General features: G+C 42.8%; 1 protein-coding gene across 1 annotated transcript in view; it reads left to right on the forward strand.

Moving 5' to 3' along the window:
- The window catches only part of IL31RA (interleukin 31 receptor A), a 40,210-nt gene that overhangs the window by 20,377 nt on the left and 2,447 nt on the right, over positions 1–17,386 (forward strand). Inside the window, 7 exon segments of the mRNA XM_021716397.1 lie at positions 1,129–1,345; positions 7,490–7,672; positions 8,729–8,830; positions 9,662–9,808; positions 11,913–12,053; positions 15,530–15,623; positions 16,864–16,945. Of these exon segments, the coding sequence (XP_021572072.1) occupies positions 1,129–1,345; positions 7,490–7,672; positions 8,729–8,830; positions 9,662–9,808; positions 11,913–12,053; positions 15,530–15,623; positions 16,864–16,945 (966 nt within the window).

The raw sequence follows: 17,386 nt of genomic DNA on the forward strand, positions 1-17,386 counted from the left end.
CGATCCTTCCGCCTCAGCCTTCCAAGTAGCTGGAATTACAGGCGCGCGCTACCAGGCCCGCCTAATTTTTGATTTATTGTAGAGATGAGGTCTCGCCAAGTTGCCCAGGCGGGTCTTGAACCCGTGGGCTCCGGCAATGCACTCACCTCAGCCTCCCAAAGCGTGGGATTACAGGCTGAGCCACCGACTGTAGTGAATTTTTAAAAATGTGAATGATATCTCAATAAAACTGCTATTTATAAAAGAGAATGGGTAAAAAGAAAGAGAATGAATTGTCTTGAGAGATAAAATGCCCCGTCACTAGGGAGATTCTAGCTGACATTTTATGCCACAGTCAGCAATGGGACGAAGTGACGGCTAATGTCCTGTCTGACCTTAGCTCAGTCGTTCTGCTCCATCTATGTGTGTCATCAGCAACAGAAAGTGAATAACTGGGAAGCCCCAGAAATACTCAGTGTGCTGACATCCAGGAGCAACATCTGGTTAGTGGATCCAAGTTCAATTTTCAGCTGAAAATTTGGCTTCAAGCCCCCAGGGTTTCTCCTGAAGCTTTTCACCAGGGGGTTAGGACTGGGAGTGGCAGTCCTGGGTGTTTTATTCTTCTTAACAGGGATGCCTGACTTGGGTGCCTGGTCCAGGGAAGCCGACTCCCTCTTCAGATTGGGAGGCGTGGAGATAAAAGACGTGGGTGTAGGATAGTCTCCAAACCATGAATGCTCTGGGCAAGAGATGACCCAGGGCCAGACCAGACTTGGAATGGGCTCAGAGGAAATGCCTCGACTTTTTAGCCTTTATCTCTCTACACATGTGGGATGAAGTGAGACACAGTCGGAAGAAAATGTAGATGACTTGCTTACATTGGCTTGGGCATTCTCCTAGTCTAGCCTAATGGAGTTAGACTTATGTTAAGGATTGACATTAAGGGACCATTTAGTGAATTCCCTTTTCTGGCACTTGAAGGGTTAACATCACAGCCCAGGGTATGTTATGCTTCCCTGGCTGGGAAATTACCTGATTGTGGTTTAGTATCTGATAGTTAAAATAACCCCCACCCCCACCACTGATTACTGTCTCAGTATCTTTTTTTTTTCCGATGTTAGCAATAAATTTTGTTTCCTTTGGATTCAGAAGGCAAGAGGAGCTCCAGTCCTGGAGAAAACACTTGGCTATAACATACGGTACTTTCCAGAAAACAACACTAACTTCACAGAGATAATTACCACAACTAACCAGCAGATTGAACTGAATCTGGGAGATGAGACCTATTGTGTGTCTGTGATTTCTTATAATTCTCTTGGGAAGTCTCCAGCAGCCACCCTGAGGATTCCAGCTATTCATGAAAAGTGTGAGTTGAGTGTTGATTGCTTACTTAGATGTCTGGTCTCATCCAATTAGTCAAGGGTAGCTGTTTCTCTTGAGTCAAAGTGAAAATGGAGTGGGGACTTTTAGGTGGTAGTGAAGAAATCAGAATCTGCTGGTAAATAAGAAGCCACTTGAACTAAAGTTCCCTCGGAGCAAAGCCTCCTAAAAATTGGAGACTTTGTGAATTACCTAATACAAAATCATAGGCCTAGAAGTTCTACATGCAGCTTTTGTTTGTTCTGGTCTCAGTGAATGTAAGCTGGGTTGAGCCGTATAAAACTGTCTTATTTGTCACATTTGTCCTCAGTGACCAAAGCCTCCCTTAAACTTTCCCCCCCACAGATGGGTGTTCACTGTGTCCCCAGTCTTGGCTTACTTTCCTGTTTTCTTCCTTTTCCCCTTCCATTTGACGACTAAGGAAAAATTCTAATGTTTGTACTTGCCAATAAATTGCTCATTTTGGTTAAAGGTAGTTTTTAACATATTACTGCTCCCAGGCAAACTCATATTTTATATCCTGTGTTGGAATAAATAGCTTCTTTGATTCTCATTCAAATAACTTTAGGCAAGAAATTTCCTCTTCTCTGCTTTATTTTTCTCTATCAAACTTAGTACTATCCTTCCTTCTGTATATTTTCTCATTTATTTTATTACCTTTTTCTCCTTCAATAGGATGCAAGTTCCAAAAAAGCAGGGGTTTCTGTCTGTATTTCTTTTCTTTTTTAACCTAATTTCCAACACCTAAAATAGCATGCACTCAGTAACTGTTGGTCGAAACACATCATGGTTAGGAATGTTCTCTCCAGTTCTCTGTCTCTATTTGCTTGGCCCTCCATTGGCTCAGACATTTGCACACCATCTGTAGACTTCTCTGCCTGTGCTCTCTTCCTTCTCTTCTCCTTAAACTGAACTCACTTCTTCCCTCATTTTAGCACTCCTAGATATTCATATTTTTGTATTTTGAGCTACAGCCGATATTATGTTAGTATTTAATAGTAGTCCCCATAGTCCTTATTTCCCAACATCCTAGTTCTTGTCTACCCAATTCCCTAGTGATGAAGTTTCTGGCAAATGCATGTGTCATTGGGATGCACATTATTTGTTTGCAGAGGCGCTGCTGAGTAGTAATTTCAGTTTCTCGTTATGGCCCCAGAATGGGAGCCAGTAAGGAGTAGGAAATACAAGCATGGGCTTTGGAGACCAGCAACGCCTGGTTCAACTCTTTGCTCTTCCAATAGATTCATTAACCATGGGCAAATTGCCTAACCTTTCTAAACTTTAGCTATTTGTAAAATGGAGCCATTATAAAATAATACCTACCTCAGAGAGGCTACCTCACAGAGCTGTTGTAAGGATTAAATGAGATTATGTATGTAAAAATGCTTTGTCTAGTGCTAATTATTACTATTGTCATTTTTTTTTGAGAAAGTAGGATTTATTGAAAGGGCAGAAAAGTTCCCAGTGTGGGAGGGGACCCAAGAGGGTTGCCCCATTGTCATTCTTAATAAAATTTGTGATTGATTAAATTTCCATTAAACATGGATTGCCACCTTTAAAAATACTATAAAAGTGTTTTTACTTCAACAAAAATTGTGCTAAATTCACTTGGTTTTTTTCTGCCTTTGTGTCAGAAGCATCAGTGGGATCATCAATTATAATGGTTCTAGAGTTGGTATTGGCCAACGACAGCTGGTGGACCAAATCTGGTCTGATGTCAGAGTTTATAAATAAAGTTTTACAGGAACACAGACACATGTTTTTGTTTACCTATTGCCTATGGCTTCTTTTGTGCAACATTGGTAGAGTTGAGTAGTTGTGACAGAGAACATGTTGCCCACAAAGCCTGAAACATTTTGTATCTGGCTCTCTACAGAGAAAGCTTACAGAACTCTGTCCCAGACATATGAGAAAGTAATGTTGTACAAAATTTTGTTCAATAAAGAGGAAACCACTGAAGAATAGTTGTAATGATAATAATTTTATAAGTATAATTATTATTAAGTGTAGTTATTATATATTGCCTTTGAGTATGGATCAGATATTGTGCTGGGATGACATAGGTTATCCCATTTTAGCCTTGAAATGACCCAGGAGGTAGATGCTATTAGATCTATTTCAGAGATGATGAGAAGATTCAGGAAAGCTTAGTCATGGCCCAAAGTCCCTCAGGTGGGATTCCAGTTCAGGTCTGCATGACTCTAAACTTGTATTATATACTTTATCTAGAATCTTAGGCTTGGCATTGATAAAGTGACTTGGAATTTTGGTCACAGATATTGTGATGCTGAGCTGGTTATTACCTTCTGTGGGCGTCCACATTTCCATCTTTAGAATAAAGAGTAGATGTTCCCTGAGTTCTGTGAGATCTTAGCCAGCAGATAGCTGTGGAGTAGTATGAGGCCGGGAATAGAAAAGCACAGTCACTGTGTGGTGGGAAACCCAAGAAAAAGGCTGAGTCCAAATCAGGATAGAGTTTGGGTTGGGCAAGGATGGCTGGCAAAAGAAGCAGCACTGGCTTGGCATGGTAGCTCACGCCCGTAATCTCAGCACTTTGGGAGGCTGAGGCCACAAGATGGCTTGAGGTTAAGAGTTCGAGACCAGCCTGGGCAACATGGTGAGACCTCCCCCAACTCTGTAATGAGCAGAAGAGTTAGCCAGATGTACAGGCTGCCGTGAGCTATGGTCATACCACTGCACTCTAGCCTGGTTGACGGAGTAAGAACTTGTATCTGAAAACAAACAAACAAACAAAGGCGGAAGCACCACCAGCACCTGAGACCCAGAGTGATCGTCTTCATGTGACTCACAAGAAATTATGGTCTTCCAAGTCAGAGCCTCATCCCTTTTTCCCAAGGTGGGAGCTAGGTTTCCTACCATACCTGGGCATATGATGTGTTTGGAGTACTTGCTCAAAAAGTTCTTGTTGGATGATGGAAGAGCCCAGCAATTAATGTATACTCAGTAGAGTGATGACTTAGAAGCTTCTCTTTCAGCCCTCTTGACGTTGTTGAGCTTTCCCCTTTTAAGGCTGACTCATGGCTTCACAGGACCATTTCTATAGCCCTTTGCATGGGGTCATTTCCCTCTGCAGCACATTTGGCACTTTAGACCCCAGCTCCTCCCGCTCCTCAGAGAAGAAGGAATGTGGAGTAAGGAACCAACATCCACAGCCTTCAGGTCAGGAGTTATGGCCAAGTCATTTATTTAAAAATGGCTTCCAAGCCAGGCTCGGTGGCTCAGCCTGTAATCCCGCGCCTTTGGGAGGCTGAGGTGAGTGGATTGCCTGAGCCCGTGGGTTCGAGACCCGCCTGGGCAGCGAGACCTCATCTCTACAATAAATCAAAAAAATCAGCCGGGCATGGTAGCACATGCCTGTAATTCCAGCTACTTGGAAGGCTGAGGCAGAAGGATCTCCGGAGCCCAGCAGGTCGAGGCTGCGGTGACCGGGAGCGGCCACTACACTCCAGTCTGGGCAATAGAGTGAGACTCCAACTCAAAAAAAAAAAAGTGCCTCCAGAGAAACCAGAAAAGGAAGCTCAGGAAGCTGGCCAGGAAAGGGGTGGAGCCTGCAACAAAGGTGCTGTTTTATTTTCCTAGGGTTGTTGTAACAAAATACCACAAACTGGGTGGCTTAAAACAACCGAAATTTATCGTCTTATGGGTTTGGAGGGTAGATGTCCAAAATCAAGGTGTTGGCTGAGCCAAACTCCCTTTAATGTCTCTAGGGGAGGAGGCTTCCTTACTTCTTCTAGTCTCTAGATCTTCTGTGGCTTGTGGTTGCTCCAATAACTCCGGTCTCTGCCTGGGTCTCCACATGGCCAGCTACCTGTGTGTCTCTGTTTCTGGGTCCAAATTCCTCTTTTCCTGTAAGGACACCAGGCATGTTGAGTTAAGGGTCCACTGTCTTAACTAATTTCATCTGTAGTGGCTCTGTTTACAACTATGGTCACATTCTCTGGTACTGAGGATATCTTTTTAAGGAGGCACAATTCAACGCATAACAGATGCAATCTGAAATAAAAGTCCTGGGCAGGTGGTTCCCACCAGATCCTGCAGGGGGACTCTGGAGTGTGACATCTCTTAAGTTATCCCAACCAAGCAAAACACATGCAGTGAGGAGTCTGGGATGGTCTGGGTGGACACCCACAGTGGCTGCCGAAGGAGTCTAGGTCAGCTTCATATGCTCCAGCAATGACTCTCAGCCCAGACTGGCTGGGACGCTTTGGGGTGTGAGCCTGGCGAGGCAGGGAGGAGAAAGTTGGAGCCCTAGGATAGGTTGGGATTGCTATCCAGGTTCCATACTTCTCGCCCTGGCCCCAGCTTCTTCTCTGGCTTTGCATTTCCCTCATGCCTCAGTTACTCTTTCTCAGAGCTGCCTTTTCATGTTGACAAATCACCTGTCATTGCTTCTAGGACTAGCAGCTGAGTGTCTCAGAAGGGGCCAGTTTGGGGAAAGGATACATAAACTTGGGTTATAAAAATGAGACTCCTAAATACACAAAACAGCCTGCTGGAGCTTGTTGCCAAGGAATAGTAGGGTGCAAGACCCCAGTTCCCAATTTCCTACATTTGGCCTAGGCTTCTAGTTTTGAAAGGCTTTTTGGGTTTTTTTTTTTGTGGGACGCTCCTGTGCCCTCATCTAGGACTATCTTTGATGTTCACTGAAACATACTTCCTGTGGATTCCAGTGTTTGTTTTTGTTTTTGACACAGGTCTTACTCTGTCACCCAAGCTGGAGAGCAGCAGCATGATCACGGCTCACTGCAGCCTTGATCTCCTGGGCTCAGGTGAACCTCTCACCTCGGCCTCCTGAAGAGCTGGGACTATAGGTGCATGCCACCATACCTGGCTAATTTATTTATTCTTTATGTTTGTAGAGACGAGATCTGGCTATATTGTCCAGGCTGGTCTCAAACTCCTGGGCTCAAGCATTCCTCCCGCCTTGGCCTCCCAAAGTGCTGGGATTCCGGTCATGAGCCACCACACCCAGCTGGATTCCAGTTTTGAAGGCTGAGTGTGCTGTGGTGGTGAGGAGTAGGTGAGAGGGGAAAACCACCCCTTTGAAATTTCTGAGCCCCGCCAGCTTTGCCTGCCTCACTGCATCTCCAAATAGTTTGCTTTTCTGTGTGTGTAGAACATTTTTTGCTTTTGCATTAGAGTCTCACTCTGTCACCCAGGCTGGAGTGCAGTGGCACGCTCACAGCCTTGACCTGCTGTACTAAGGTGATCCTTCCACCTCAGCCTTCCAAGTAGCTGGAACTACAGGTGTGCACCACCATGCCCGGCTAATTTTTTTTATTTATTGTAGAGACAGGGTCTTGCCATGTTGTTCAGGCTGGTTTCAAACCTGTGGGCTCAGGCAGTCCTCTCGCCTCCACCTCCCAATGTGCTGGGATCACAGGTGTGAGCCACTGCATCCGTCTAAAACATTTTTAGTAAGATCTCTCTCTGATTCTGATTGAATCCCAGTTACTGAATTTGAAACTATGCACTCAACTTTCCTATTGAAGGAATCCTTATGGCCTGTTTCCAGAGATAAGTTTTCTGCCAGTCATGCAGAAAATGTTCCCATTTACATATTGATCTATATCTAGGTGCTTTGGATGGGTGTGTCTTTATCTTGCTGGTTCAAACACAGTTCTTGCTGCCTTGAGGATCGGAATTCATATCCAGTTTGTCTAGGGCCAACCTATATAGTTAAAGCGTGAAGTCATCTCTCTCAAAAGATTTTAGGGTCACCATCTCCCAGTTTCCCAGACACACAATTACTGGTGCCTGAAATTCTACCTTTGGAGATTCTTTGTCTCAGCCTTGCTTTTCTTTTGACTTGCAGAAACATCTGTGGAAGGTAAGTTTTTTTAGCCATCACTTCTGTAGTGACATCTTTTTCTGGAAACAGATCAATTTGGGGGGGTAAGGGAAAATTAAGGAGGCACTACATCACCAACATTGTTGTGTGAGGAAAAAAGGATACAATAAAAAGGGTGAAAATAGCACCATCAGAGGAGGCTGCAGTGAAGATCCTGAACTTTGACCTTGTTTTATAGGTTAGGCAATGAATGAGTGCCAGTGTGTGCTTTGGGAATGAATCGGGTAGCTGTGAAACAGTCCTTTTCTCTCCTTTCAGCATTTCAGTGCATTCAGGGCATGCAGGCCTGCCGTACTCAGGACCAGCTGGTGGTGGAGTGGCAAAGCTCCACTCCAGTGGTGGATGCATGGATGGTTGAGTGGTTTCCAGACATGGACTCAGAGCCTTCCACCCTTTCCTGGGAATCTGTGTCTCGGGCCAGGAACTGGACAATCCAGCAAGGTAGCCAGTGTGGAACCCACAAGTTCCTTTCCGTTTCATATTCATCAGTTTTAGTCTTTAACTTTGACTTCAAAGCTGTAAATGTGGTTAAATATCACTTGACAAGTTCATGCAAACTTAGTGAAGTGACCCGCTTCTTGGCATTTCTCTGGCAAGGCTGGCACAGAAAGCTGTGGGTATCCATTAGACCTAGTACCTGGTCTGTCTCCAGGTGGAAAACACCATCTTAACACCCACCATCAGCAAACCCTTCCCAGATATCCTGGTCGTCCTGTGGATGACACCAGTGTGGGTCCCATCAGTCCTACCTAGGATGCTCCCTTCCGTCTGGTTGCCTGTTTAAGAGCTGAGCCCCTTCCCCAGGTGATTGATGTAAGGAACGGCCTACTTTTCAAGAAAGTCCCTGCCCTACATTAGATACATGAATGAGGCATTACCCCTTTAATCCTATCACTCCATCTATTTCTTAATGCTTAATAGCATCCACATTACGTATAATTAAAAGGAATGCAGGCAAGTAGAGGAGCTAGGATTCATGGTGTTTGGGTTCTCCAGGGTGATATGTTGTGGACTGAGGGTTAAATTTTGTTCTTCAGTGCTCCCAAATCATAGGATAAAATCCATGATGGAGAAGGGGTTGGATCTCTTTAAAATTTCGTTTCTTTTCATTTCATTTCATTTATTTTGAGACCAGTTCTTGCTATGTTGCCCAGGTTGGTCTCAAACTTCTAGGCTCAAGCAATCCTCCCACCTTGGCCTCCCAAAGTGCTGAGATTACAAGTTGAGCCACCATGCCTAGCCCAGACTGGATCTCTTACTTCTCCCTTCTTGGATGACTCTGTAATTTTGTCACAGTGGCACAGGGTTCAGTTCTAAGAATTAATTAGAAAATCTTAGAATAGAAATAGACCACCCAAACAAACCTTATTTTCCAGATGTGAAAACTAGAGAAATGGAATATCATTCATAAGTTTTAGGCCATAACTCTTAGCTAGCATTCCTTCCATTCTACTATGCTCTGCACTTATGCTTATTTTATTTATTTATTTTTTGCAGAGAAATTAAAACCTTTCTGGTGCTATAACATCTCTGTGTATCCAATATTGGGAGACCAAGTGGGTGAGCCTCATTCCATCCAGGCTTATGTCAAAGAAGATGGTATGTATGGACAAGGACCCTGGGGGAAAGGACACACTGGGACCTGTCCAACCTTGAGATATGACTGTGAATGCCTGTAGCTTACTCCAGCTTTCTTAGGGCCCATTTGTGCTGCGTCTTCATCTTGCATCGAGCTATTTATGTTGGACACGATGGGGGCCGGGTTATAGATGTGACGAGTTTCAAAGCTGGGCTAGACATTACAGATCATCAAGTCCAGTCTCCTCATTTCACAAATGGAAAATTGAGGCTCAGAGAGGTGAAATAATTTGTCCCAAGTCACAAAGAAACTTAGTGCAAATAGAGCTGCAGTCAGAAATAACATTTAATTAAGACCAACTCAGACTGCCTACGGAGTTCATCAGAAGTTAGGGATGTTAAAAAATTATTTTAATTATATGGCAATAAGCAAGGGCTTTAATGGTGAAATGCTTGGACTTTATTTATTTATTTATTTTACCTTTTTGGAAGATCACATTTTGCAGATGAAACATTGGAGAATATCTCCGGCCACTCAAAGGTAACCTTAGGAGGCATGTTCTTCAACTATTTAATAATGGTACACTTTACAGATATGAATGGAGAAACTGGATGCCTAGCAAATTATAAGGAAGAGTCTGTAAGAAAGTCCTTTTTTTCCTGGTCTTTGATGCCACTTTGCTTCTTGTTTAAAATGGCTGACTCCAGAAAGCCATTGTTTTGTCTATTCCCTACTCACCTCCTATCACCGGCACTGTGGTTTTGGTTTGAGTCCCGGTCAGAGCCTTTGTAGGGGAAGGATCTTCTGGGATGTGATTCAGTGTTTATCATTTATCTCCCTGTCTTTTCCAGTTCCATCAAGAGGTCCTGTGACCAAGGTAGACAGCATTGGTGTGCAGATGGTCACAATTGTATGGGAAGAGATTCCCAAGAGTCAGAGAAATGGTTTCATCAGGAACTACACCATATTTTACCAAGATGAAGATGGAAAAGAATTCTGTAAGCATGCCCATAGCCAAGTGGAAAAAAACCCCAAAACCCCAAAACCCCACATAGATGCTTTAGATAGACCTGTGGGAGGAGTGACTCCCATTGTTGCTACCTGCAACCTAGCATGAATCACTTAAATTCTTTGAGTTCTTCTGAAAATGGAGCCAAGAGCACCCACCTTTTGAGGGTTTTTTTTTTTCGTTTAAATGAGAGAGAAATGACAGTACCTGAGAGTTCTGTACCAATGGGAGGAGCTGTATAATTAGTGCTGGTCAGCACCCAAATGACCCTCCCAGGAGTTCCCCAGCCATGATTCCCAGGAGGGATATCCTTGCTTGAAGAGAGGAGGGGAACAGACCCTGTGACTGTGACATCTATGGCCCCTGTCAACTCATGCCTTTTCTTCTCAAGTCTACAGTATCTCCTGACATCCTAAATTCTGGGCTAGGCTTGGATTCCTGTTTAGGCTAAAATTTATTTTCTTATGGTAAAATGCACATAATAAAATTTACTATCTCAAACATTTGAAAGTGTACAGTTTAGTAGCTTTAAGAGCATTTACAATGTTGTACAACCGTCACCACTATCTATTTGCAGAACTTTTCTCTACTCCAAATAGAAGCCCTGTACCCATTAATGAGTCATTCCCATTCTCCTCTGCCAGGGTCCCTGGCAACCACCACTGCTTTGTGTCTCTAGCGATTGCCTGTTCTGGATATTTCCTATAAATAGAATGATGCAGTACATGACCTTTCTGATCAGCTTCTTTCACTTAGCTTCATGTTTTCAGGGTTCAGCCATGTCATCACAGGAATTAGTACTTATTCCTTATTGTGACTGAATGATATTCCATTATGTGAATGTTCCATATTTTGTTTATCCATTCACCAGTTGATGAATATTTGGGTAGTTCCAGCCTTCAGACTACTATGAATAGTGCTGGTATGAACACTGGTATATAAATGTCTGCTTGCGTTCACGCTTTCCACTCTTTTGGATATATAGCTAGAAGTGGTGTTGCTGGATCACATGGTAATTCTAGTGTAACTTATTGAAGAACTGAAAGCTGTTTTCTGCAGTGAGAACACCATTTTGTATTCTCGCCAGCAATGTATGAGGGTTTTAATTACTCTACATTCTTGTCAGCACTTGTTATTTTTCGTTTAAAAAATTATTATGACTTTCCAAGTAGTGGGAAGTGATATCTCATTGATCTGGATCTCCCTAATGACTAATGATGTTGAGTATCTTTTCAAGGAGCTGTTGGGCACTCATGTATCTTCTTTGGAGAAATGTCTTTTAAATCTCTTTGCCTATGTTTAAATTGGGTTGTCTTTCTTTTTGTTGCTGAGTTCTGAAAGTTCTTTGTGTAGTCTACATATAAGTTCCTTACTAGATATATGATTCGTAAATATTTTCTCCCAGTCTGTGGGTTGTCTTTTCACTCTCTTATCTTTTGATGCACAAAAGCTTTTAATTTTAGTGAAGTCCAGCTTAATCTATTTTTTCTTTTGCTGCTTATGCTTTTGGCATCCTATATTTAAGAAAACATTGTGAGGGCCAGGCACGGTGGCTCACGCCTATGATCCCAGCATTTTGGGAGTCCTAGGTGAGAAGATTGCCTGAGCCCATGAGTTCGAGACCCACCTGGGCAACTTGGTGAGACCTCTTCTCTACAATAAACCAAAAACAATTAGCCAGGCATGATGGCGCATGATGGCCTATAGTTCTATATACTTGGAAGGCTGAGGCAAAAGGATTGCCTGAGCTCAGCAGATTGAGGCTGCAGTGGCTATGAGCTTGCCACTGCCCTCCAGCCTGGGTGACAGAGTGAGACTGATTCAAAAACAAACAAAAAAAGAAACCATTGTGAAATTCAAGGTCATGAAGATTGCCCTGTGTTGTCTTCTAAGAGTTTTAATAATTTTAGCTCTTATATTTAGTAATTGATCCACCTTGAAAGGCTGATTTTAAGCAGGACATGGAAAGGGGTTAAAATATGAGATGGCCAAACTTGGAAGTACAGGTTCGAACACTCTTATTTTGGTGCTACTAAAACACAATTTTCAGTCCAGCTTGGTGGTGGTGTTTAATTTCTATATTTTCCCTTTAGCCAAGACAGTCAACTCCACCACCCTGCAGTATGGCCTGGAGTCACTGACACGAAAGACCTCTTACACTGTTCAGGTCATGGCCAGCACCAGTGTTGGAGGAACCAACGGGACCAGGATAAATTTTAAGACATTGTCAATCAGTGAGTATTTCTTTCAAGCTCTGGGTACTTTAGGTCAGTGAGAAATGATGTTTACCAAAGGCAAGGGGAAGCAAAATGAAAGGGCAGTATCTAGGTGAGCAAAACCATCCTACTCTCTGGCTCACTGACCCTCCTGAAAGTCATATAGTTGAGGAGACAGGAGGGAGAGAGCAGGCGAATTGAGAGCTGAATTAGAAAAGACTGGTCATTTTGCTCCTTCCTCATGGACTGTACCAAATCATCTTGAGGTGGAGGTATCAAGTTAATGCTGTCTTCTGTCCAACACCAAACCAGTTCTTGTCTAAAAGTTGCCTCTGAGTTCACAGTCACCAGTGTCTGCATATTAGATATCACTGTACAATAGGACCTTAGAAGGACAACCTTGGTTGGCCAAGGACCACTGATTCATAGGAAGGGGCTTAACCTCATCATTTGTGGAGTTTTTTTTTTTGTTTTGTCTTTTAGCAAAAAGACATGCGATATGCTCATCTTAACAGTTTTTACATTAAAAATAGGGAGCAAGAAAAATTTAGTAGATACAAAAAATAATGTAAAATGTAATATGGCTTCATATGATAACTGATTAAGGGAGATATTCAAGAGGGGAGGAAGATAAAATGAGGAGGGAGATGAAGCAGAAAGAAAAAGGGAGAATGGGAGAAACAGAAAAATATATTAACTTTACCAAGTCCTTGAGTGGCAGAGATTTGATTTTTAAGTTCATGCTAAAGCTGTTTTAAGGAATGAACAACATTTTAGATTAAAAAATAAGGGAACGTAACCAAATTTTGCAATAACTGATACACGCTAAAAATTGCCTGCTTGAAATGTTCTTGAAAGCCTTTAATCAGCACATTTTTAAAGAATGAAATAGCATTATGACCCTGGAAAATGTGAGTAAAGCATGTGTTTTTAACAGAGTAACATGTTCTGTTTCATGGACTAACATTGCCTTCTTGGAACTCTTTTTTGATATTGCTGTTTAGAATCTTGTAAAATCCTGTTGTATTTTCACAACACTAGGCCCAAATTGCATCTGCTTGTGGAATTTTCTCCAAGGGTCAAATGAAGGCACAATTCTGCTTAGGAGCCTAGAAGTTTCCTAGCCTGGTCTATAGATTACAGTCATCTGCTCTATCTTTGATTGTCTACAGTCCATTCTCCATGAAGCAGGGCAGTTTCCAACCCTGGATCCCCTGAGTAAAACACACAATGACTTCCACTGTATTTGAAATAGAATTCAAACTCTTTCCTATAGCTTTCAGAGTGCTTCATCATCTGTCCCTCACTGACTTTATTTCCTATCACTTTCTGCCTTTACTTACAAAGTGAGACCTCCAAAAAACCTGGAATGATCTTCTGGAGCGTGGGTCCCTTGTACTGCGGGTTTCCACCATTCTGGGTACCCATCAGCATCAGTGTACAAGCTGGCGTTGTTATGAGAGGCTGCATTCGGCTTCAGAGAATTTTTTTTTCTTTCTGAAGATTCTTTCAATGCATTTGCCCCTTTCATGCTGAGTGATTTACAAGCGCATCTGCCCATACTGTGCTGCGTGTTCAATAGTTTTTGACCAAAAAACTCCATCCTCCTTATTCACCCGATCTCACCCTGAGCGACTTTTTTCCCCTCAGATGAGAAAAGCCCTTGAAGTAAAACATTTTGCCAATATGGAAGAGGTGAAACAAAAAATGGTAGAAGCTCTAAAAAGCATCAAAATTGATGAATTCAAAAATTGTTTTGAACAGTGGAAAAAGACTCTTTTTAAAATAAATGTATGTCTTATTTTAAATGTGGGGTATAATTCAGGATTCGGTATACAAGTGGACATCATACAGGTAAAGTTTGGGCCTCTCTTTGGTCCCTACTTTGCCTGGTTTGAGATCAGGTACCCTTATTGATATTATGTGCTCCCTCCCCACCCGGGCAGAATCCTGCTACTGCCTATTCCTTTCTTATAGTATTATGGTAAATGTTCAGGGTCCACTTATGAGTGAGAACATATGGTACTCGGTTCTTTGTTTTTATGATAGATCACTGAGTATGTTTGACTCCAAATCCATCCAAGTTGCTGCGAAGTCCATATATTTGTCCTTCTTTAGGGCTGTGTAATATTCCATTGTGAATATGTACCACATTTTTTTATCCAGTCCAGTTTTGATGGGCAGCATGGTTGGTTCCATGTTTTTGCTATTGTGAATAGTGCTGCAATAAGCACGTGTTGCAGGTATCTTTTTTGTAGAATGATTTGAGTTCCTCCAGATATATTCCCAGTAGGGGAATTGCTGGGTCATGTGGAAGGTCAATTTCTAGTTCTCTCAGGAATCACCACATTATTTTCCATAGAGGTTGAAATAGTTTGCATTTTCACCAGCACTATAAAAGCATTCTCTGTTCTCCACATCCTCTCCAGCATCTGTTGTTGCTTGTTTTAATGATGGCCATTCTTACTGGGTTTAGGTGGTATCTCAGTGTGGTTTTGATTTGCATTTCTCTGATGATGAGTGAGCCTGAGTGCTTTTTCATGTGTCTGTTGGCTGCCCGTATATCTTCTTCTGAGAAGTGTCTATTCATGTCTTTTGCCTACTTTTTAATGGAACTGTTTGGTTTGTTTCCTTTCAGCACATTTGAGTTCCTTGTAAATCCTGGATGTTAGGCCTTTGTCAGATATACAGTTGGCAAATATTTTTTCCCTTTCAGGCTGTCACCCTGCTCTCTTGATGGTCTCTTTTGCTTTGCAGAAACTGGAAAAAGCATCTTGATAGGTGTATTGCATCAAAGGAAAGTATTTTGAATGTGACTGAAGTGTAAACATGTAAGAATAAATACATAATTTTTAATAAATAACTTCTGGGTTTTTGGGGGACCTTCCCCTTCATGTGTTCCTTACCTTGTTCCTGCTTCAAAGCTATTGCACCTGCTGTTACTTCCACCTGAAATGCTTTTCTCCGTATTTTTTCTTGACTGCCTCCTTCTCATTAAGATCAACCCGAATTTCACTTCTTCCTTGGCCCTCATCTCTAAAGTTGCTAACTCCCCTTCCACCTTACCCTAGTTACTCTTTTATTACCCTATTTGATCTGAAATCATCCTGTGTTATTTGTTGTTTGAATCCTTCTACCAGAACGTAAGCTCCATAAGAGTAGGGATCTTGCGCTTCTTGCTTATTACTATTTGTTTTATTACTCAAAATAGTGTTTGGCAAATAGTAAGTACTTAATAAATATGCACTGAATGAATGAAGTTGGAGGATGGGCTTGATGAGCATAATATCTAGTATCATGCAGGGAAAAGACTACTAGAAGGGGAGCCACAAATCCCAGATTTTTTTAAAGGAAAATAAGTCGAATTTAATGGAAAGAAAACTAATCAAAAATTGTGTTACTGCGGTTACTAGAAGAAATGGTTAATCTTTGATATTTGTGTAGAATATAAGGAACTCAACTTCCTACTGACTTTTGTTCTCCTTTTCCCAAAGGTATCTTTGAGATTATCTTTATCAATATTCTCGTTGGAGGAGGCCTTCTTATTCTCATCGTCCTGACTATGGCATATGGTCTCAAAAAACCCAAGTGAGTTTGTAGGCATTAGTGGGTTCCTTAAAAATCAGGGACAAAAGGGGTGGAAGCCATCACGGGTGCCTCACAGGAGAAGGCACTCTGCCATTAATGGGGTGTCCGTTCATTTATTCATATTTATTGGGGTATTAAAGGCCACACGCTGAGGTTCATCAGAATTCTGAGCAAGCAGAGGACTTTCATCTCCTCCAGCTTCATGTACCAGGCATAGGCCTTTCTGAGGCCAGGAGAGTGCCAGCTGCCCACAGGCCTTATCCACTGCACTTGCTGTCTGTTACTAGAGTTACAGAGGAAGTCCTTTCTCTCAATTTCTAAGAGGGTCCCTGACAGTAATCAGAGGCCTTGTTGCAAGCCTCTCTCAGGCAGAGCAGGAAGTGGTATTCCTGTGCAATTAGTGCTGGCCAGTCATATGCTGGTGACTTGTTGGGGGTGTGGTGTTGGGTGGCTGGCTGCAGGGGCCTTTGCCCTGTCTGCCCTGGCCACAGTGGGCAAGGAGACTTGTCTTCGGGGTTTTGTGCTTTCTCTCTGCAGTGAGCCTCATGCTACCCTGATGGTTCTTCCCTGGTTGAGCTCAACTTCCAAACTCGACCCTTGTGGGTCTTCTCTGCCAAGCAGCTGTGCTTAGTTAATGGTCAAATGATGTCAACCTCTGATATCAGCTGTCGGCTGTAACCAAGTCACCAGCACAAATGCTTGTACATTACACACTTAAGTAGTCATTTTAATCTTTAGCATGTGTCAGAATCAGGTTCTGCCCCAAGGGTTTCTGATTCCATGGTTTTGGTGAAGCCCTAAAATTTGCATTTCTAACAAGTTCTCAGGTGATACTGATGCTGCTGGTTGGAACCACACTTTGGGATCCACTGCAGTAAAGTGTGGATAGCTTAGAATGTTACCCTTCCCAGGGAATAAATCTCAAAGGGATGACTCGGATGGTGCAATTTCCAGCATCAGGGCTGGGCACGGAGATGCAGGGGCAAGGGAGAAGGGAAGGTAGGATGAGCATTGTGTGGGGAGAAGTCTCCTCCCATCACATCCCATAGATAACTTGCAATTTCATCGCCAAAATAACTTCACTTTCCTAGTATCTGTCAGGAGGCCTGAGCTTGCCCTTATTTAATAGGAGGTCATACAGTTCCCTTTAGCCAAGCCTTGCTCTTCTGACTCAGCTGTACAGTGTGTTTAAAATGCTTCATGGACTCACTTCCTGTTTTAAAATCTTATTTCTTGTTAGCAAATTGATTGACCTGTGTTGGCCCAAAGTCCCCAACCCTGCTGAAAGTAGTATAGCCACGTGGCGAGGAGATGGTTTCAAGGTAAACACTCCTGTTATTATTTAGGAACTCTTGGTGCAAGCTGGCTTGGCGGTGGGGGGAGGGAAGTGCAAGTTGGATGGGGATGAGAAGACTCCTGGGCTGAGAATTTGAGTGGAAATGTCTCAGGGTTTGCTGGCAAGGCAGGTGGAATCCACCTTCCTGGAATGATTGTGACCTCATGCTTTGACAAAAGGAAAGGGCTTCACCATGCCCATGAGGACCCAATTTGTTCCCAGAGAAGAACTGACCCCATAAAGGATGCCACAGAAGAAAGACACCGGTCCTCCTCTTCCTTACCTGATAGCTCAGTTAGAGAGAGAAGACCTGGCTATAAGATTTGAAGTCATTTAAAAAGCAACCAAGAGCCGGGCTCGGTGGCTCAGCCTGTAATCCCGCACCTTTGGGAGGCTGAGGTGAGTGGATTGCCTGAGCCCGCGGGTT

The sequence above is a fragment of the Carlito syrichta genome, unplaced genomic scaffold (assembly GCF_000164805.1).
Source record: "Carlito syrichta isolate Samal-C Ts95f unplaced genomic scaffold, Tarsius_syrichta-2.0.1 Scaffold308804, whole genome shotgun sequence".
In the NCBI taxonomy this organism is placed as follows: Eukaryota; Metazoa; Chordata; class Mammalia; order Primates; family Tarsiidae; genus Carlito; species Carlito syrichta.